The sequence below is a fragment of the Ranitomeya imitator genome, chromosome 2, assembly GCF_032444005.1.
Source record: "Ranitomeya imitator isolate aRanImi1 chromosome 2, aRanImi1.pri, whole genome shotgun sequence".
NCBI classification, from domain to species: Eukaryota; Metazoa; Chordata; class Amphibia; order Anura; family Dendrobatidae; genus Ranitomeya; species Ranitomeya imitator.
This window is the reverse complement of record NC_091283.1, coordinates 446,977,894-446,997,828: the sequence shown is the minus strand read 5'-3', so window position 1 is coordinate 446,997,828 and position 19,935 is coordinate 446,977,894. Positions and strand designations below refer to the sequence as shown.

Below are 19,935 nucleotides of genomic sequence, written 5' to 3'. Positions count from 1 at the left end.
ACATCCGCGAGAGTAAATCACAGCTGATCAGTGGGGGTGCCTGATGTTAAACCCCCTTTTACTGAATGAATTTTGATAACCTGTTATATGCACAGTTCATCAATATATTGCGATTGGACAACATTTTTAGTGAGTTAATCACTGTTCTTGTTACTAAGGGTTCATGCATACAAACATACTGAGGATTTGTAACATCTCTTCCATTAACTTCTAGGAACCGACATTGTACATTTGTTCCTTCAGTTTCATCAGGTGCCCTGTTATGGGGAGTCAAAAAGCGTTACCATACAAGATACTTGTGTGTAGCAAATGCCTCATACGTGCACAAACCTCAATGCTGCGGACATCAACAAACACTTTGCTTAGATATTCGGCATTAACCTTGCTACATAGCTGTAATGTTCATTACGTCGTGCTGCAGGTTTCATAATGTGTGTCTTTCCACAATTAGTTGGTGAGGATAGCCAAAGTACTGGGGACTGAAGATTTGTACGACTACATTGACAAGTATAATATTGAACTGGATCCACGCTTCAATGATATCTTGGGCAGGTGAGCTATAAAGTAATGCCTCCTGGCACTCCTCATCACTACACATCTGTAGTGGTCTTTGCCATTTGTTCTCCTTATACTCTGACTTTTGTGTACTCAGACATTCCCGCAAGCGATGGGAGCGCTTTGTGCACAGCGAGAATCAGCACTTGGTCAGTCCAGAGGCTTTGGATTTCCTGGATAAGCTGCTTCGATATGACCACCAGACACGACTGACTGCTCGTGAAGCCATGGACCACCCTTACTTCTGTGGGTGCTCAAAAGTTTGCTCCCCCTCCCCTGCATTTTCTGCTTTTGTTGTCTCATAAGTCTTTTGTTCCACAGACCCTATTGTGAAGGACCAGTCTCGGATGGGCTCCTCAAACATGCCCAGCGGCAGCACCCCAGTCAGTAGCGCCAGTATGATGTCAGGTCAGTCCCAGCCCAAGTCCAGTAACCGTGATAAGCCAGGTCAGTCATTGGTAAATGTTCTAGGACTCCCTCTGGTGGTGGCGTTTTGGGCAGAATCTGTATGTAAATGGGCTGTAATCAATCACATGTCACGATTTATTTCCTTGGTGTACCTGTCAATCAACTGCCACATTCCCATGTATAGTGCTTTAAATGGCTACAAACCTACAAGACAAGCTTAAAAAAAATATATATATTCCTATATATATTCCTAGTAAGATCCACACTATCAAATGTTTTTTTGACATTTTGTCATGCCAATCTGAGCATGTTGTGCCGGTGGGGAAGTTAATGGCCAATTGTGCTGTTGGCTGTGTTTGGCGTGGCCCAGACACAAGCGCTCCTGTGAGATAACAAGACCCCTACTATTACTTATTGGATCTGTTCTACATTACCTGCGGATTTAATCATTCTTTAAATAAAAAGTTATTGCTCTAGTCTTTTTAATTTACATGTTATGTGGATATTACTACCAAAAGCTATTGTCTTTAGGTTCTTGGTCATTTTGCAAAATTTTGAATTGCTACTTTAAAAAAAAAAAAAAATCTACCCCTTAATTCTTTATTTTATTTTTTTACATTTGATTCTGGTAAAATTTTAATAAAAGTAAATTTTTTCACCATATGTATATTCATAGATCAAGGGGTATTCTCAAGTTTCGAAGCTATCCATTATCACTTGGGGTCTGACCACTTGACCCCCTCCCACACAGCGGTGGTCATTCATGCACAGCACTGCTTTTATTAGTGGGACCATCGGAGATAGGGGAGCTTATCGCTTGGCTCCTCTCTGGCGCGATCATAAAAATGAATGAAGTGTTAGTGTGCACTTCATTCATTAGTTCTCAGGACTGGTGGAGGTTGTCCTATTTAATGCAGGACTGGTGGCGGTTATCCCCCAATGTAATGCATAGGGGATAACTTCAAAACTTAAAGGGGTTTTCACACAAAAAAAAGGTTTTAAAGAGGTTGTCTGACCCCAAAATCACAAGTGTTTTGTTGTTTAAGCTAATCTGTGCTGTACCATAATATATTCAACACCCCAATACATTTATTTTTTTTGTTTGTTTCTACCTTTCGTTCCTCCTGAATTTGTTTTCTCCCTGCACAGAGTTTACTTACATCTGGCTCTACCAGACAAGGCAGCTTTGTGGGCTTTTTTCCCCCCTACGCTCACAGCCAAAGGTATCACCGCCCCTGTTCTCAGTGTCCAGTACCACCCACTGCACACTCATCAGCTGTTAGTATCTGACCTCTGACATTCATTCCAGCATTGGAAGTGACAGATGAGTGATTTTGTGTCCTCATTTGTAGTGAAGTAATCACATCCAACTTCACATCCACAGTGGTGAAAGAGCTGTCACAAGTACCCCACATCACCCCTGGCATAGGAATACTATGAGGTGAAGATTCCATAGTCATGTATTTCCACATGGACCATTACATAGTGATCTGTCAATAGCAGTACATGATATACACTGCTCATAGAAATAAAGGGAACACTAAAATGCCACATCCTAGATACCAATGAATTAAATATTCCAGTTGCAAATCTTAATTACGTAGTGGAGTTCATTGAGAACAATAAAACACAAAAATGATCAATGTAAATCAAAATTAATATCCCATGGAGGTTTAGATTTGAAATGATACCCAAAATCAAAGTGGAAAATCAAATTACAGACTGATCCAACTTCAATGGAAATGCCTCCAGACAAGGAAAGATGCTCAGTATTTTACGTGCCTGTATGACCTCCCTACAACACATGGCATGGTCCTGATGAGGCCGCAGATGTTCTCCTGAGGAATCTCCTCCCAGACCTGGATGAAGGCATCAGTCGACTCCATGTCTCGTTCCATCCACCAACGCCACGTTGCACCACAGACGGTCCAGATGTGATCAGTTGGATTCAGGTATGAGGAACGGGCAGGCCAGTCCATAGCATCAATGACTTCATCCTGCAGAAACTGCTGACACACTTCTGCCACATGTGGCCTAGCACTGTCATGCATCAGAAAACAACAAGGGCCCACTGCACCTGCATAATGGAACTCAAAATATCATCCTGGTACCTAATGGCAGTCAGGGTAACTCTGGATAGCACGTAGAGGGCTGTGTGGCCCTCCAAAAAGTGCCTCCCCATACCATTACTGACCCACTGCCAAACTGCTCATTCTGGAGAATGTTGCAGGCAGCAGAACGTTCTCCACAGCATCTCCAGCCTGTCATATGTGCTCAGTGTGAACCTGTTCTCATCCGTGAAGTGCACAGGGTGCCAATGTTGAATCTGGCAAACGCCAATCATGCTCCATGTTGCTGAGCTGTAACACAACACCCACTTGTGGACGCAGTTACTCATGTAGTCTTTTTCTGAGGGTTTGAGCAGACACATGGATGTTGGTGGTCGGCTGGAGGTCATATTGCAGGGCTCTGGCTTTACTCCTCCTGTTCCTCCTTGCACAAATGAGGTAGCTGTCCTGCTTCTGAGTTGTTGCCCTCCTATGGCCCCCTGCATGTCTCCTGGTGTACTGGCCTGTCTCCTGGTATCTGCTCCATGCTCTGGACATTGTGCTGACCATTACCCTTCTTGCTACAGCTCACATTGATGTGCCATCCTGAATGAGCTGAACTACCTGAGCAACTTCTGTGGGTTGTGTACACCGCCTCATGTCACTGTACAGTACCTCTAGGGGTGAGAGCAATGACAACATGCAAAAGTAATCAAAATGACAAAAAAAGGATGAGAACTGAGAAATGGTCTATGGTCACCCCCTGCAGAACCACTCCTTTACTTTATTGGGGTTTTCTTGCTAATTGCCTATCATTTCTACCTGTTGTCTTCCATTTGCACATCAGCAGGAGAAATTGATTCACAATTCGTGTTGCTTCATAACTGGACAGGTTGACTTCACAGAAGTGTGATTGACTTGGAGTTACATTGTGGTGTTTAAGTGTTCACTTTATTTTTTGAGCAGTATTTTAATAGACAGGAGATCAATAGATGGGTAGTAGATAAAAAATATATATATTATACAGATACATAGACACACACTCACAGCACATTATAGTCGCCTATGTATAAACTTTTGTACGTTGAGGTTCTACAGTTACTTTATTTCTTTTAGTCATATGAGGCTGTCATGTGACCCTAAGGTTCTTACAGGATCTTCAGTCTTTGTGTAGATTGAACTGTGATGGAAGGAGCTTTCAGCCTGTTCTGCTTTCTATTTCTCTGTCCCTGCTATCAGCTGAGTAGTGCCTCTGCTGGCTTACTGTGTGCCACCATAGGGAGGGGGATGTATCTGGCAGAGACTGAGTGGTGTTACCAGGTCCAGGCTCTGCCAAACAGGAAAACTGTAGCCGGAGTGTAACCAGCTCCTCCAGAATTAGGAGAGAGCTGGTTACATCCCCAAGTGTGGTATCTAGGCAACAGTGCAGAATGCTGACAGGCAGTATATTTCAAACTGTCAGCATTCTGCAGCCTTGGTACATACACAGAATAAGAAAAAAGCCTGGCCAACCCCTTTGACGGTGATATATATTTTCAGAAGTACTGAATTATTAACCCTTTTCTGACAACTTGATTCTGCGTGTTTATTCTCATTTCTCTTCAAAGAGCCATCATTTTCTTACTTTTCCAGAGATAGACGTATAAGGGCTTATATTTAGTGGGACATGCTTCAGTTTTGAATAACACCATTCATTTCACCATAGCATGTGTTGGAATACTTTATCTGCTTTTGGGGATATTACTGTATTTTTGATTCCTGGTTAATGTAGTCAAAATAACAATCTCCTATGACTCTGAGCTGCATCTGCCGGGTATGGTGCACACCCAGCTCTTGAGCCCACAATATAAACATCAATTTTGTAACTGGAGGGGGTATTATTTGGTCTCATTTTGTTGACCTTCATCCATATTGGGTTTTTAGATCCAGTAGTACGGATTTATTTTATATTGCTTTTCACATTTTTAAATACAAGTCTTAATGAGCCTGGTATAGACAGGATTTGTAAATTGAGACCTTTGTATTAATGTCAATCCATTACATCTTTCTTGCTTCCATTTCAGGGATTTCCACGGTGCCAACTCCCTCAGCTTTGGGTTCTTTAGCCGGATCACCCGTCATCTCTGCAACCAACACCCTTGGGACGCCCGTAGCAGCCACTGCTGGAGCCCCCCAGTAGGGAATCATTGTCCTGGCGCTTGGTCAGGAGAGGGCAGCAGATCTGGGAAGGAGAACCCTGATCCTCAGCCTCTTGTCCTGACTTCAACACCCACCAAATGTGGAGGGTGGGGGCTGCCCAAAAGAGCAAGAAAGGCCCCTGGACGCGCCGTGTCTGAGCAGTTGCTTGTGGATTTATAGTAGTTCCGTCATTATATATAAAAAAAAAAAAAATATTATAGGCTGAATAATTTTTTTTGTTTCAATTTTTTTTTTTTTTTTTTTTTTACTTTTGTTATGGCTCCTGGTCCACAGGCTGCCCTCATGTCTCTGGGATGTGGCTCCTGGACTTGGCCCACCTTGTTTCCTCAGCTGTTTCCTGGATAGATTTTTTATATATATATATTTTGATCACTCCCCTTTTCATCATGACCCGTCTGTGTCCCCCACCTGCAGAGGGAGGGGTGAGGGGACAGTCTTGAATATGTACCTAACCTGTTCCCAGGCTTTTCCGGGTGCAATTCCACTAATGACAGATGCCAGGTATATGGGTGGATGAATGAGACCATTACTCTGGCCCCGCATGGTCCTTCTGTTAAAACTAATAATGGCAAAAGCAAAGCCTCGACTTCTAGTTTTACTTGATTCCACATTGCTTTATCGTTCCCTGTAAGAGACTTGGGGTAAATCCTCAAAAAACAATCTAATTTTGACCTGAAGTCTTTCCAGATATCATTCCCTTTTTTTTTTTACACAGCTGAAAAAAAAATAAAGATGCAGGAGCCGTGCCAGTTTTTAGGTGGATTATGAAATGCCACCAGGTGGCGCTCACAGTAACCTATTTTCTTGAATTGTACCCCATTAGTGCATGCTTGGAAAGGAAAAACACCCCCACGCACATATTTTCCGGCTCGTACTGCTTTCTTTCCAAAGAAAAGCTGTTCCACAGAAACGGGAATGTTCTCTGGAGAGACCCGGCTATTCACAACACTGAATGACTTCTCCCATTGCCCTGGAAGTTGCTTCCTGCAGACAGTATCCTCACGTCTCCCCGCATCCTAAATAACCTCACACTTTGCCTAATTTAGGGACTGTAGTGACAACCACTCAATAGCTCCCAGGATGCCGGTGACACTCCCTCCCATGAAAATGTACCTCATAGCTTTCATCTACTGTGGGGACCTGTCTCTTGGGACACCCTCTCTTTTCCACCTTGTTTACTCAGCAGGAATCTGTTGAAAATTTCCATATTTTTTTTTTCCCCTTTCTTTCCTCCCCTCCCTTGCACCCATCCCCTTCCCCTGTGTCCAGCAAGAGATATCCCAGTGACACAGACAATGCTTTTTCCTTCACATGTGACAGATCTAATGTTGGAACTATTTGGTGTAAATAAACATGGTTTTATTTATCAAGGTTAGATTCTGTCCGCTGTGTAAGACGCTTTCTTGGGTTGGGTTGTGGTGTGGAGGGTTGGATGGGGGAGGGTCCGAATGCTCCGTAATGTTAATTTCGATTTTGTTCCAATTTTTTTTTTCTTTCTAGTGTCTGATATGAGCACAGATATAGGATGTGATCCCAGACCACCTGTGCCCACCCACTATGAATCCTGCAGTTATATGAAATGTTTGTAATATACTGTATGCCTGCTGCGTAAGGCTGTTCTATGGAAGTTCACAGAATCCGTGACTACATGTTGTAGGTTTCAGGCTGTGGTCACATCACTTCCGTGGCTCCGTTATGGGCTTGCATCTGAAGTGCTGGGGGGGAAAAAAACCAAAAACTGGATTTGGGTGTATCTTCCGACTGCACCATTGACTTTAATGAAGCAGGTGCAGTCACTTGTGCTCTGACTTAATTTTTCTCCTTTTTGAGACTGGGTCAAAACACCGTTCACAAACCTTTTGTACACCGACATTGCCAAACTGAGGTCAGAAAGAGCATAAGGTGACTGAGCCACTGATGTGGCAAAAAAAAAAGATTGGGAACATAGCCTTATGCTGTATGGGGAAAGGTCTATATATTGATCATTACCTTAGTGCAGGGAGGGGATTTACTCTAATTTCTCGAGTCCTTAGGCTTCATTTGGTTTAGGTCACTTGAACTGTGAAATGTCAGTCATCGCAACCACAACGCGCTCTAAAATGCCACGTGGATGAGGCGAACAATTGCCCAATTTCCACACTAAGGGTAATGTATTGTATTTTTTAATACCGAGAAGCCTCTAAGACCACCACCCAAAGTTAGACTGAGAAGTGTCATGTAGAGGGCTATTGTTAAATCAGATGGCAGGTATACATCATGTCTGCTGGATCTGAAATTAAGCCACAGGGCATTTGGCCTGGATAAGACTAGTATTGCCAGTACTGCATTAATTCATTTATCCAATGGATGGGTTTTGGCTAGAGTACTCCTTTAACTTTGTATAATTATTGTAAAATATACAGTAAAGGCAGCCTTCTCTACCTGGAAACTATAATCTTTGTATGAGAGCTCTTGTATGCAATATGCACCCGCTTTTAGTCTACATCAGGGGTCTCAAACTGCATTCCTCGAGGGCCGCAAACCATGCGTGTTTTCAAGATTTCCTTAGCATTGCACAAGGTGCTGCAATCATTATGTGTGTAGGTGATTAAATTATCACCTGTGCAGTACAAGGAAATCCTGAAAACATGACCTGGTTGCAGCCCTCGAGGAATGCAGTTTGACACCCCTGGTCTACATGGCCTTGTAGACCCACACAGCAGGTGTCATAGCTCCCCTTCCTGTGTTCTGTAGTGGAGATCCAGTGTCTGACAATGCAGGGATAAACTGAGTCTCCAAAATCGAGTATAGCTCCTCTGCCCTGGAATTCAGTGGTGCCTGATGTCTGTGATATGCACAACACTTAGGGGTTTTACAAACACATTTCATATACCAGTGTCAATGAATTTGTTGAATTGTAACATGTCACGTTTAGAGGTGCAAATACATTTGGTTGCACTTTTGCCAGAAATTGAAATCCAGGCTTGCTATGAGCTGGCGTAAATTAGCACCTCAACCATTAAGAGTCATTTTCTGTTTTATGGTGAGGATAATAATTAAAAAAAAAATGATACTTGTGAAAATAAGAAACTTTAGAATATATCTGAATAGAAATCTGCTTCTTTCTCCAGCACTGATCATTATCAAAATTCTTAGTACCCAGGTAAAATGTGTCCTCAGTGACTACAAACTTTCCCATTACTGAGAGATGACAGTTGGTGCTTATAAAGATCTATGGAGACCTGTTTCAGCAGAACTTGCAGCAGAATGTCTCCTGTCTCTCGCTCTCAACCCCCATAGAATATTAAAAGCACCAACTGTCAACTACATAATATAAGATATATTTGTTTCCTACAGAATAACATGATTTTTTTTTAAAAGATGTTATCCACTTCTAGGACACTCTTGGCCCCAATAAAAAAAAATTTATATATATATATATATATATATATATATATATATATATATATATATATATATATATATATATATATATATATATATATATATATATATACTCGCCTCCTGTGCTGTTCCTGCGGTGTCTACACTTGCTCTCCCCGGGGCTTCTGTGCTGTTGTGACACTTGACCCCAGCGCCCAATCAGTGCTGGCCTCACTGCCTCTTGTTGAATTGAACATGAAGAGGAAGTGAGAGCAGCTGCAGCCTTGACTTCCTCTTCATGTTCGATTTGTCCAAAGGAAGAAAAAGTGATACTGGGCGCTGGGTAGCCGAGACCCCAGAGAACATGGTTCGAGGGTTTTTTTTTTTACTGACCCCTGGGTTGCAATCGCCGGTAAATAAGTTTACCGGCGGCCGCAAAAAAACAATTTCCCATTTAATTTCTCTGTCCTCCGATGTGATCGCACATCAGAGGACAGAGAAATTGGGTCCCCCGATAGCCCCCCCGATACTCACCCGTCTCCCCCGATGCTCTTCGTGGCTCCCGATGGGCTCCGCCTTCTTTCTCCAGGAAAAAAATGGGCGCAGTGTGCTGGCCGGCACCCTGCAGATCTTTAAGGTCTCGGCTGCCAGGAGTAGCCGAGACCCCAAAGAACATGATCTGGGTTGGTTTTTACCGACCCCTGTTATGCGATTGCCGGTAATTAACCGTTTACCGGCGAATGCAAAAAAAAAAAAACGTGTCATTCTGTCCTCTGATGTGATCGCACATCAGAGGACAGAGAAATAGGGGGATTCGGGGACCCTATCATACTTACCGGTGTCCCTGGGTCCTCCTGCGTCCCCTCCTAGCCGCCGTCTTCAGCCGGGAAGAAAATGGTGAGCACATGCGCAGTGCGCCTGCCGTGATGTGCCGGCTGGCAGAGGAAGATTCTTCCCCTCGTTTTATTTTGGTCACTGTGAGATCCTATCACGGTGATCAAAATTTAAAAAAATAGTAAATAACCCCCCCCCCTTTATCAACCCCATAGTTTGGAAAACAAATACATACCTTTTTTTTATTTTATCATTTTTTTCTATTAGGGTTAGGGTTGATGCTAAAGTTAGGGTGAGGGCCAGGGTTGGGGTTAAAGTTAGGGTTGGGGTTAAAGTTTCGGTTGGGGCTAAAGTTAGGGTTGAGGTTAGGGGTGTTTTGGGGTTGCGGTTGGAGTTAGAGTACATCAGGGGGTCTCCAAACGCGACAGCCAATTTTGGGTTCAAAATTAAATTGGTGCTCCCTCCCTTCTGAGCTCTGCTGTGCGCCCAAACAGTGGTTTACCCCCCACATATGGGGTATCAGCGTACTCAGGACTGATAGGACAACAACTTTTGGGGTCCAGTTTCTCCTGTTACCCTTGCGAAAATAAAAAAAAATAGGGGCTAAAAAAATTTATTTTTGTGAGGAAAATTTTTTTTTTATTTTCATGGCTCTGCGTCAAACTTCTGTGAAGCACTTGGGCGTTCAAAATGCTCACTACATATCTAGATAAGTTCCTTGGGGGGTCTAGTTTCCAAAATAGGGTCACTTGTGGGGGGTGTCTACTGTTTAGGTACATCAGGAGCTCTGAAAATGGAACATGACACCCGCAGACCATTCCATCAAAGTGCATTTTAAAACGTCACTACTTCCCTTCCGAGCCCTGATGTGTGCCCGGACAGTGGTCCCCCCACATATGGGGTATCGGCGTACTCCGAACAAATTGGACAATAAATTTTGAGGTCCAATTTCTCCTGTTACCCTTGGGAAAAAAAAAAAAAAATTGGGGGCTAAAAAAATCATTTTTGTGAAAACAAAAATATATATATATTTTCACGACTCTGCATTATAAACTTCTGTGAAGCACTTGGGCGTTCAAAGTGCTCACCATACATCTAGATAAGTTACTTGGGGGTCTAGTTTCCAAAATGAGTAACTTGTGGGGGGTTTCTACAGTTTAGGTATATCGGGGGCTCTGCAAACGCAACATAACGCCCGCAGACCATTCTAAAACGGCACGCCTTCTATTCTGAGTTCTGCCATGCGCCCAAACAGTGGTCCCCCCACATATGAGGTATCGGCGTACTCAGGATAAATTGCACAATACATTTTGGGGTCCAATTTCTCCTGTAAGGCTATGTGCACACGTTCAGGAATTCATGCAGAAAATTCCTGTGAAAAACCGGACATTTTCTGCAAGAAATCCGCAAGAAAACTTCCCAATGCATTTTGTAGTGGGAAATCCGCAAAAAAAAACGCAAAATTAATGATCATGCTGCGGTTTTTTACCGCGATGCGGTTTTTTTCGCGGAAAAAAAAACGCATCATGTGCACAAAACATGCAGAATTCATTCTAAATGATGGGATGCTTATTGTATGCAGTTTTTTTGCGGTTTTATAGCGTTTTTATCGGGAAAAACCGCAACGTGTGCACACAGCCTTACCCTTGTGAAAATAAAAATCTGGGGGTGAAAAGATCATTTTGGTGGAAAAAATGTTTTTTGTTTTTTTTTTATTTTCATGGCTTTACATTATAAACTTCTGTGAAGCGGTTGGGGGTTCATAGTGCACACTATGTTCGTAGCCACTACATGAAACCAAAAGTGGGTGGTACGTGGCTTGAGAGGAAGCCATGTGGCTTCTATCGGTGTGGAGGTTGTCAATTCTGTAGATGGATGGTACCAAATAAATCATTCAGCAGCTCCTCCACAGGGAAGGTCTTTTTCCAACGTGATTTTTCCAACTGCAAATTAACAGGGGTAGTGTATATGGCCTCTTGCCCCTGTCCCAAGGACTATATTGGGAAAACAATAAGGGAGTTCCGCAGACGTGTGTGCGAACACCTGGGAGACATAAGGCACAACAGGGATACTACCCTTGCTAGACACCTGAGATTAGAACATCCGGACGATACCCTGAATATAAAATTCATGGTTGTGGAGGTGGTGAAGCCCAATCCGAGGGGAGGTGATCTAGATAGGACCATCCTGCAGAGAGAATGTGAGTGGACTTTTAGGATGGACACTACAAGTCCAAAAGGGCTTAATGAACAAAAATCATTCACATGTTTTCTGTAGACTGCTTATGATTTTTGTGTACCTGTACTGTATTGTATTGTTTATATATATATATATATATATATATATATATATATATATATATATATATATATATATATATATTTATATATATTAGTGTATATATATATATTCATTCTCCTACAGAGTCTTTTAAAATAAGGGTTTTTTTGGACAATGATGTATCTGGTGCGGTCTTTGACTTAGCCATGACCTTTGACCTACGCCCTGTTTTGTTGGGGTTTTTCCACAGATTAGTGTGTGCAATAACTTAAATAGAAATCATCAGTTCTAGGACCCATGCACGGGAATAAGGGATGCAGGTGTCAAGTATGGCTCATAATTGCAGTATGCTTGCTTGGCTTTCTAGGGTATCTGTAAGGCTACGTTCACATTTGCGTTCTGCCGGGCTGTGTCCGGCGCAGCTGCGGCGACGCATGCGCCCCTATATTTAACATGGGGGCGCATGGACATGCGTTTGCATGCGTTTTGCGATGCATGCGTCTTTTTTGCCGCAAGCGTTAGGACGCAGCAAGATGCATTTTTTTGCGTCCAAAATCCGGCAAAAAAAGGACGCATGCGTCGCAAAATTATGTGTCTTGCATGCGTTCTTGTGTGCGTTGCGTCGCTGACGCAGCCCCGCAAAATGCAAATGTGAACGTAGCATAAGGTATCAAACTCCACTAGGAGTAACGCTAGATGTATTTAATGTATGGGCTAGGTGGCTTCGAGCGTAACTGCCGATATAGTCGACATTGTTGCTAAACTGCCTCCTAATTTGGCATGTGATACTATCTTGGTGAGACCCGGAGGGATCATCTATTCATTAGGGCTTTATAAATTCTGTGCGGATAGTGGCACACCCCTACATGTGGACTTATCCAAGTTTGGGGTTTATTTTACTATTTTCCTCCAAGTGAGACGCATATATAGCGGAGGGTGCATATGCAGCCCATTTTTGAGAGGTATAAGTGGGACGAGATAGAAGAAAAATCCCTTAACGCATGTGCAGAACCATTGCATACACATTCTATGACCTAGGGGTAGGCATATAATTCAGCGATTCCGGGTGGCGTTTGACGTACACAGCACTAGAGCTGCCCACTTGTGTTGGTGCATGCTGGAGGGTTAACTTGCCGCATAGTTGGTGGGCGGTGGTAAGCGATCATGCGGTTTACCAGGCGCAATCGCAGTATCAGGCTGCGTGGCGTATAAAGGAGTATTAGAGTTTTCAGCCATACCGATACATACGAGATACCCTGTGCATGCGCCGCCTAAAACTTTTCCCCATTGATAAGGGGTGACACACAGTTGTAGGAGGCGGGGAGAGACTATGCGCTCCAAAGGGGCGCAGCCGCAGTAGATCTGTTGGAATGTTCCTCGGCTCAACATACGCCCACCTCCTCAAGCGAGGCCGTGCGACACGCAGATTCAGAGTGCGTTCCACTGTGCGCAGCCGCGAGGAAAGCATGCGGATCTACCAGTCAGAGATGAGCGCCTATTCTGCTTCCGGTTGCCACACAGGAAGTACATCCTGGCGTCCTTTTCCGGCGGGCTCTGATTTAAACCGAAGTAAATTACATCGCGATTCTTATATATCCTGCACCATCGAGACACATGACTATTAATCTAGCCTCCTGATGAGCTAGAGAGGCGAAACTCGTTGAGGCTACTTAGGAACAGTAGGCGGACGGCACCTCACTACACGAGTACCGACCTACATATATGCCTTTATCTGTGAAATGCATTCCGGTTGGAATTTGACATGGCTGTATGAGACACAGGTTTATTACATACATTGAATGTGGTATGGTGGACATCTGTGGGTGTGTGCCCCCCACAGTGCTGATAGAGGCAATTTCAGCATCATCTGCTTAAGTGAGGTTTTACTAGAATAGTCGCGTATCATATGTGAAAATGGTAATTCTTGGCCGTCAAATAGCCTTCTGCATGTTCTCTTATTGTTTTTAATACACAGGTGTGGGGTTTGAGGTTTCCCTAGGTTTAGGTTGCTATATGTTTAGCTTATAGGGGTACCTTTAGTACACCATTGTGTGGGTAGAGGGACCCTTTGGGATTACTAGGGTCCTTCTAGGGACCCCAGGGACAGCCGCCGTGGAGCGAGGGCGCCACAACGTTCCCCCTAGGGCGCCAACCCCTGTTGTCAGGCAGCTTTAAGCCTAGTTATCATATAGGGAATGTCGTCCTCCCCACCCTAGCTTTTTCATGGTGTGTTTGTTTTTTTTTGTTTGTTCTTGTTTTGGTGCAGCCACAGGTTGGTGGCATGTTAATCATAATTATTAAAATTTATTCTGGGTTTATATGATTTTATATTAATTAGGATCCCATTCTCATTTTTCAAAAAGACTTTGGGGTTCATAGTGCACACCACACACCTAGATAAGTTCCTTGGGGGGTCTAGTTTCCAAAATGGGGTCACTTGTAGGGGGTTTCTACTGTTTAGGTACATCAGGAGCTCTGCAAATGCAACATGATGCCCGCAGACCATTACATCAAAGTCTGCATTTTAAAACGTCACTACTTCCCTTCTGAGCCCCGATGTGTGCCCAAACAGTGGTGTACCCCCACCCACCCCCACATATGGGGTATAGGCGTACTCAGGACAAAGTGGACAATGAATTTTGGGTCCAATTTCTCCTGTTACCGTTGAGAAAAATAAAAAATTGCGAGCTGAAAAATAATTTTTGAGGAAAAAAAAAAAATGTATTTTCACGGCTCTACGTTATAAACTTCTGTGAAGCACTTGGGGGGTTCAAAGTGCTCACCACATATCTAGACAAGTTTAAGGGGTCTAGTTTCCAAAATGGTGTCACTGGTGGGGTATTTCCACTGTTTAGGCACATCAGGGGCTCTCCAAATGCGACATGGCGTCCGATCTCAATTCTGCATTGAAAAAGTCAAACGGCGCTCCTTCTCTTCCAAGCCCTGCCGTGCGCCCAAACAGCAGTTTATTCCCACATATGGGGTATCGGCGTATTCAGGAGAAATTGCACAACAAATTTTGTGGTTCATTTTTTCTTTTTACCTTTTGTAAAAAAAAAAAAAAAAAAAATTGGTTCTGAAGTAAAATTTTTACAAAAAAAGTTCAATGTTCATATTTTCCTTTCACATTGTTTCAGTTGCTGTGAAGCATGTCAAGGGTTAATAAACTTCTTGAATGTGGTTTTGAGCACCTTGAGGAGTAGTTTTTAGAATGGTGTCAAGTTTGGGTTTTTTCTGTCATAGACCCCTTAAAGTGACTTTAAATGTGAGATGGTCCCTAAAAAAAAATGGTTTTGTAAATTTTGTTGTAAAAAAATGAGAAATCGCTGGTCAACTTTTAACACTTATAACTTCCTAACAAAAAAAATTGTTTCCAAAATTGTGCTGATGTAAAGTAGACATGTAGGAAATGTTATTTATTAACTATTTTATGTGACATACAGTACAGACCAAAAGTTTGGACACACCTCAAAGATTTTTCTGTATTTTCATGACTTGTCAAAATTGTACACTTACACTCAAGGCATCAAAACTATGAATTAACACATGTGGAATTATAGACTTAACAAAAAAGTGTGAAACAACTGAAAATATGTCTTATATTCTAGGTTCTTCAAAGTAGCCACCTTTTTCTTTGACTGCTTTGCACACTCTTGGCATTCTCTTGAAGAGCTTCAAGAGGTAGACACCGGGAATGGTTTTCAATTCACAGGTGTGCCCTGTCAGGTTTAAACCCTTTCTACCATTGGATGTACTATTCCATCCATGTGGGGTGGGCCCTACTTCCCAAGGAACGGAATAGTACGTCTAGAGGGATCAGCCGTGCTCACGGGGAAAGCGCGGCTGGGTGTCACGGACAACCCCCCCCCCCCGGCACATTAACCCCCGACACACTGCGATCAAACATGATCGCAGTGTTTCGGCGGTATAGGGAAGCATTGCGCAGGGAGGGGGCTCCCTGCGGGCTTCCCTGAGACCATCGGAGCAACGCAATGTGATCGCGTTGCTGCGAGGGTCTCTTACCTCCTCCTCCCTGCAGGCCCCGATCCAAAATGGCCACAGGGCTGCATCTGGTTCCTGCAGGGAGGTGGCTTACCAGCGCCTGCTCAGAGCAGGCGCCCGGGAAGCCTCCCTGCTGTGCATGTCAGATCGCTGATCTGACACCGTGCACAGCAAAGTGTCAGATCAGCGATCTGTCACTTTACTGTGATGTCCCCCCCTGGGGCAAAGTAAAAAAAAAAAATTACATGTGTGAAAAAAAGAGAAAAATTACTAAATAAACGATAAAAAAAAATTGTTCCAATAAATGCATTCCTTTATCTAAATTAAAAAATCAATAAAAGTACATATTTAGTATCGCCGCGTCCATAACGACCCAACTTATAAAACTGTCCCACTAGTTAACCCCTTCAGTGAACACCGTAAAAAAAGGCAAAAAATGTTTTCTTATACAGCCAAACAAAAAGTGGAATAACACGCGAAAAGACGGATATAAATAACCATAATTCCACTGGAAACGTCATCTTTTCCTGCAAAAAAACGAGCCGCCATACAGCATCATCAGCGAAAAAATAGTTATAGTCCTCAGAATAAAGCGATGCAAAAATTATTTTTTCTATAAAATAGTTTTTATCATATAAAAGCGCCAAAACATAAAAAAAGATATGAATGAGGTATCGCTGTAATCATACTGACCCGAAGAATAAAACTGCTTTATCCATTTTACCAAACGCGGAACAGTATAAATGCCCCGCCCCCACTCATTCTCCCCCCCCCCCCCCCCCCCCCAAAAAAAAAAAAAAAAGAAATTCATGAATAGCTGGTTTTTGGTCATTCTGCCTCAAAAAAATCGGAATAAAAAGCTATCAAAAAATGTCACGTGCCCGAAAATGTTACCAATAAAAACGTCAACTCGTCCCGCAAAAAACAAGACCTCGCATGACTCTGTGGACCAAAATATGGAAAAATTATAGCTCTCAAAATGTGGTAACGCAAAAAAGATATTTTTTGCAATAAAAAGCGTCTTTTAGTGTGTGACGGCTGCCAATCAGGGGCTCTCCAAACGCGACATGGCGTGCGAGCTCAATTCCAGCCAATTCTGCGTTGAAAAAGTAAAACTGTGCTCCTTCCCTTCCGAGCTCTCCCGTGCGCCCAAACATGGGTTTACCCCAACATATGGGGTATTAGCATACTCAGGACAAATAGGACAACAACTTTTGGGGTCCAATTTCTCCTGTTACCCTTGGGAAAATACAAAGCTGGGGGCTTAAATAAAATTTTGTGGAAAAAAAAAAAAAGATTTATTTTCAAGGCACTGCGTTATAAACTGTAGTGAAACACTTGGGGGTTCAAAGTTCTCAACACATCTAGATAAGTTCCTTGGGGGGGGGGGGGGGGGGTCTTGTTTCCAATATGGGGTCACTTGTGGGGGGTTTCTACTGTTTAGGTACATCAGGGGCTCTGCAAATGCAACGTGACGCCTGCAGACCAATCCATCTAAGGCTGCCGTCACACTAGCAGTATTTGGTCAGTATTTTACATCAGTATTTGTAAGCCAAAAACAGGAGTGGAACAAATAGAGGAAAAGTATAATAGAAACATATGCACCACTTCTGCATTTATCACCCACTCCTGGTTTTGGTTTACAAATACTGATGTAAAATACTGACCAAATACTGTTAGTGTGACGGCAGCCTTAGTCTGCATTCCAAATGGCGCTCCTTCCCTTCCGAGCTCTGCCATGTGCCAAAACGGTGGTCCCCCCCGTACATATGGGTATCAGCGTACTCAGAACAAATTGTGCAACAACTTTGGGGTCCAATTTCTTCTCTTACCCTTGGGAAAATGAAAAATTGGGGGCGAAAAGATCATTTTTGTGGAAAAAACTCATTTTCACGGCTCTGCGTTATAAACTGTAGTGAAACACTTGGGGGTTCAAAGCTCTAACAACACATCTAGATGAGTTCCTTAGGGGGTCTACTTTCCAAAATGGTGTTCCTTGTGGGGGGTTTCAATGTTTAGGCACATCAGTGGCTCTCCAAACGCAACATGGCGTTCCATCTCAATCCCTGTCAATTTTGCATTGAAAAGTCATACGGCGCTCCTTTCCTTCTGAGCTCTCCCTTGCGCCCAGTGGTTTACCCCCACATATGGGGTAACAACGCACTCAGGACAAATTGTACAACAACTTTTGGAGCCCAATTTCTTCTCTTGCCCTTGAGAAAATAAAAAATTGGGGGCGAAAAGATCATTTTTGTGAAAAAATATTTATTTTTATGGCTCTGCATTATAAACTTCTGTGAAGCACTTAATGGGTCAAAGTGCTCACCACACATCTAGATAAGTTCCTTAGGGGGTCTACTTTCCAAAATGGTGTCACTTGTGGGGGGTTTCAAAGTTTAGGCACATCAAGGGCTCGCCAAACGCAACATGGCGTCCCCATCTCAATTCAAGTCAATTTTGCATTGAAAAGTCAAATGGCTCTCCTTCCCTTCCGAGCTCTGCCATGCGCCCAAACAGTGGTTTACTACCACATATGGGGTATCGGCGTTCTCAGGACAAATTGTACAACAACTTTTGAGGTCCATTTTTTCCTGTTACCCTTGGTAAAAATAAAACAAATTGGAGCTGAAGTAAATTTTTGTGAAACAAAAGTTAAATGTTCATTTTTATTTAAACATTCCAAAATTTCCTGTGAAACACCTGAAGGGATAATAAACTTCTTGAATGTGGTTTTGAGCGCCTTGAGGGGTGCAGTTTTTAGAATGGTGTCACACTTGGTTATTTTCTATCATATAGACCCCTCACAATGACTTCAAATGAGATGTGGTCCCTAAAAAAAAAAATGTAAAAATGAGAAATTGCTGGTCAACTTTTAACCCTTATAAATCCTTACAAAAAAAAGAAAATGTTGGTTCAAAAATTGTGCTGATGTAAAGTAGACATGTGGGAAATGTTACTTAAGTATTTTGTGTGATGTATTTCTGTGATTTAATTAATCACCGGGATCCATTGAAGCGTTCAGAGTTATTACCTCATAAATGGACAGTGGTCAGAATTGTAAAAAATTGGCCCGGTCATTAATGGGCAAACCACCCTTGGGGGTAAAGGGGTTAATAAGTGGGATTTCTTGCCTTATAAATGGAGTTGGGACCATTAGTTATGTGCAGAAGTCTGGTGGATACACAGCTGATAGTCCTACTGAATAGACTGTTAGAAAAACTAGTGGCCATCGTTACTTTAAGAAATTAAGGTCAGTCAGTCTGAAAAATTCGGAAAACTTTGAAAGTGTCCCCAAGTGCAGTTGCAAAAACCATCGAGCGCTACAAAGAAACTGGCTCACATGAGGACCGCCCCCAGGAAAGGAAGACCGAGCGTCACCTCTGCTTCTGAGGATGTTTATCAGTCACCAGCCTCAGAAATCGCAGGTTAACAGCAGCTCAGATTAGAGACCAGGTCAATGCCACACAGAGTTCTAGCAGCAGACACATCTCTACAACAACTGTTAGGGCTCTTTTTCACTTGCGAGAAATACATGTGAGTCTCGCATGTTAAAACCAAGCTCTGGCACCGGCACTCCAGAGCTGAGCGTGCAGCTCCATGTATTGCTATGCAGCTGCACGCGCCGCTCCAGAGTGCCAGAGCTTGGTTTTAACATGCGAGACTCGCACGTATTTCTCGCAAGTGAGAAGGAGCCCTTAAGAGGAGAGTTTGTGCCGCAGGCCTTCATGGTAAAATAGCTGCTAGGAAACCATTACTAAGGACAGGCAACAAGCAGAAGAGACTTGTTTGGGCTAAAGAACACAGGAATGGACATTAGACCAGTGGAAATCTGTGCTTTGGTCTGATGAGTCCAAATTTGAGTTCTTTGGTTCCAAACACTGTCTTTGTGCGACGCAGAAAAGGTGAACGGATGGACTCTACATGCCTGGTTCCCACCGTGAAGCATGGAGGAGGAGGTGTGATGGTGTGGGGGTGCTTTGCTGGTGACACTGTTGGGGATTTATTCAAAATTGAAGGCATACTGAACCAGCATGGCTACCACAGCATCTTGCAGCGGCATGCTGTTCCATCCAGTTTGCGTTTAGTTGGACCATAATTTTTTATTTTTCAACAGGACAATGACCCCAAACACACCTCCAGGCTGTGTAAGGGCTATTTAACCAAGAAGGAGAGTGATGGGGTGCTACACCAGATGACCTGGCCTCCACAGTCACCAGACCTGAACCCAATCGAGATGGTTTGGGGG

At 43.2% G+C, this 19,935-nt stretch overlaps 1 protein-coding gene across 6 annotated transcripts in view; it reads left to right on the top strand.

The window, feature by feature from the left end:
* The window catches only part of CSNK2A1 (casein kinase 2 alpha 1), a 34,636-nt gene extending 28,056 nt beyond the window's left edge, over positions 1–6,580 (top strand). For 3 of the 6 annotated variants that reach the window (XM_069751031.1, XM_069751029.1, XM_069751030.1), the window contains exons 10-13: positions 452–552; positions 653–801; positions 877–963; positions 5,075–6,580. In XM_069751031.1, coding sequence (XP_069607132.1) covers positions 452–552; positions 653–801; positions 877–963; positions 5,075–5,190 — 453 coding nt within the window. In that variant the 3' untranslated portion in view covers positions 5,191–6,580. Of the gene's footprint in view, positions 1–451; positions 553–652; positions 802–876; positions 1,003–5,074 lie in introns of all 6 variants that reach the window. The other 3 variants (XM_069751028.1, XM_069751026.1, XM_069751027.1) reach the window with 1 other exon arrangement.
* Positions 6,581–19,935: the final 13,355 nt, after the last annotated feature.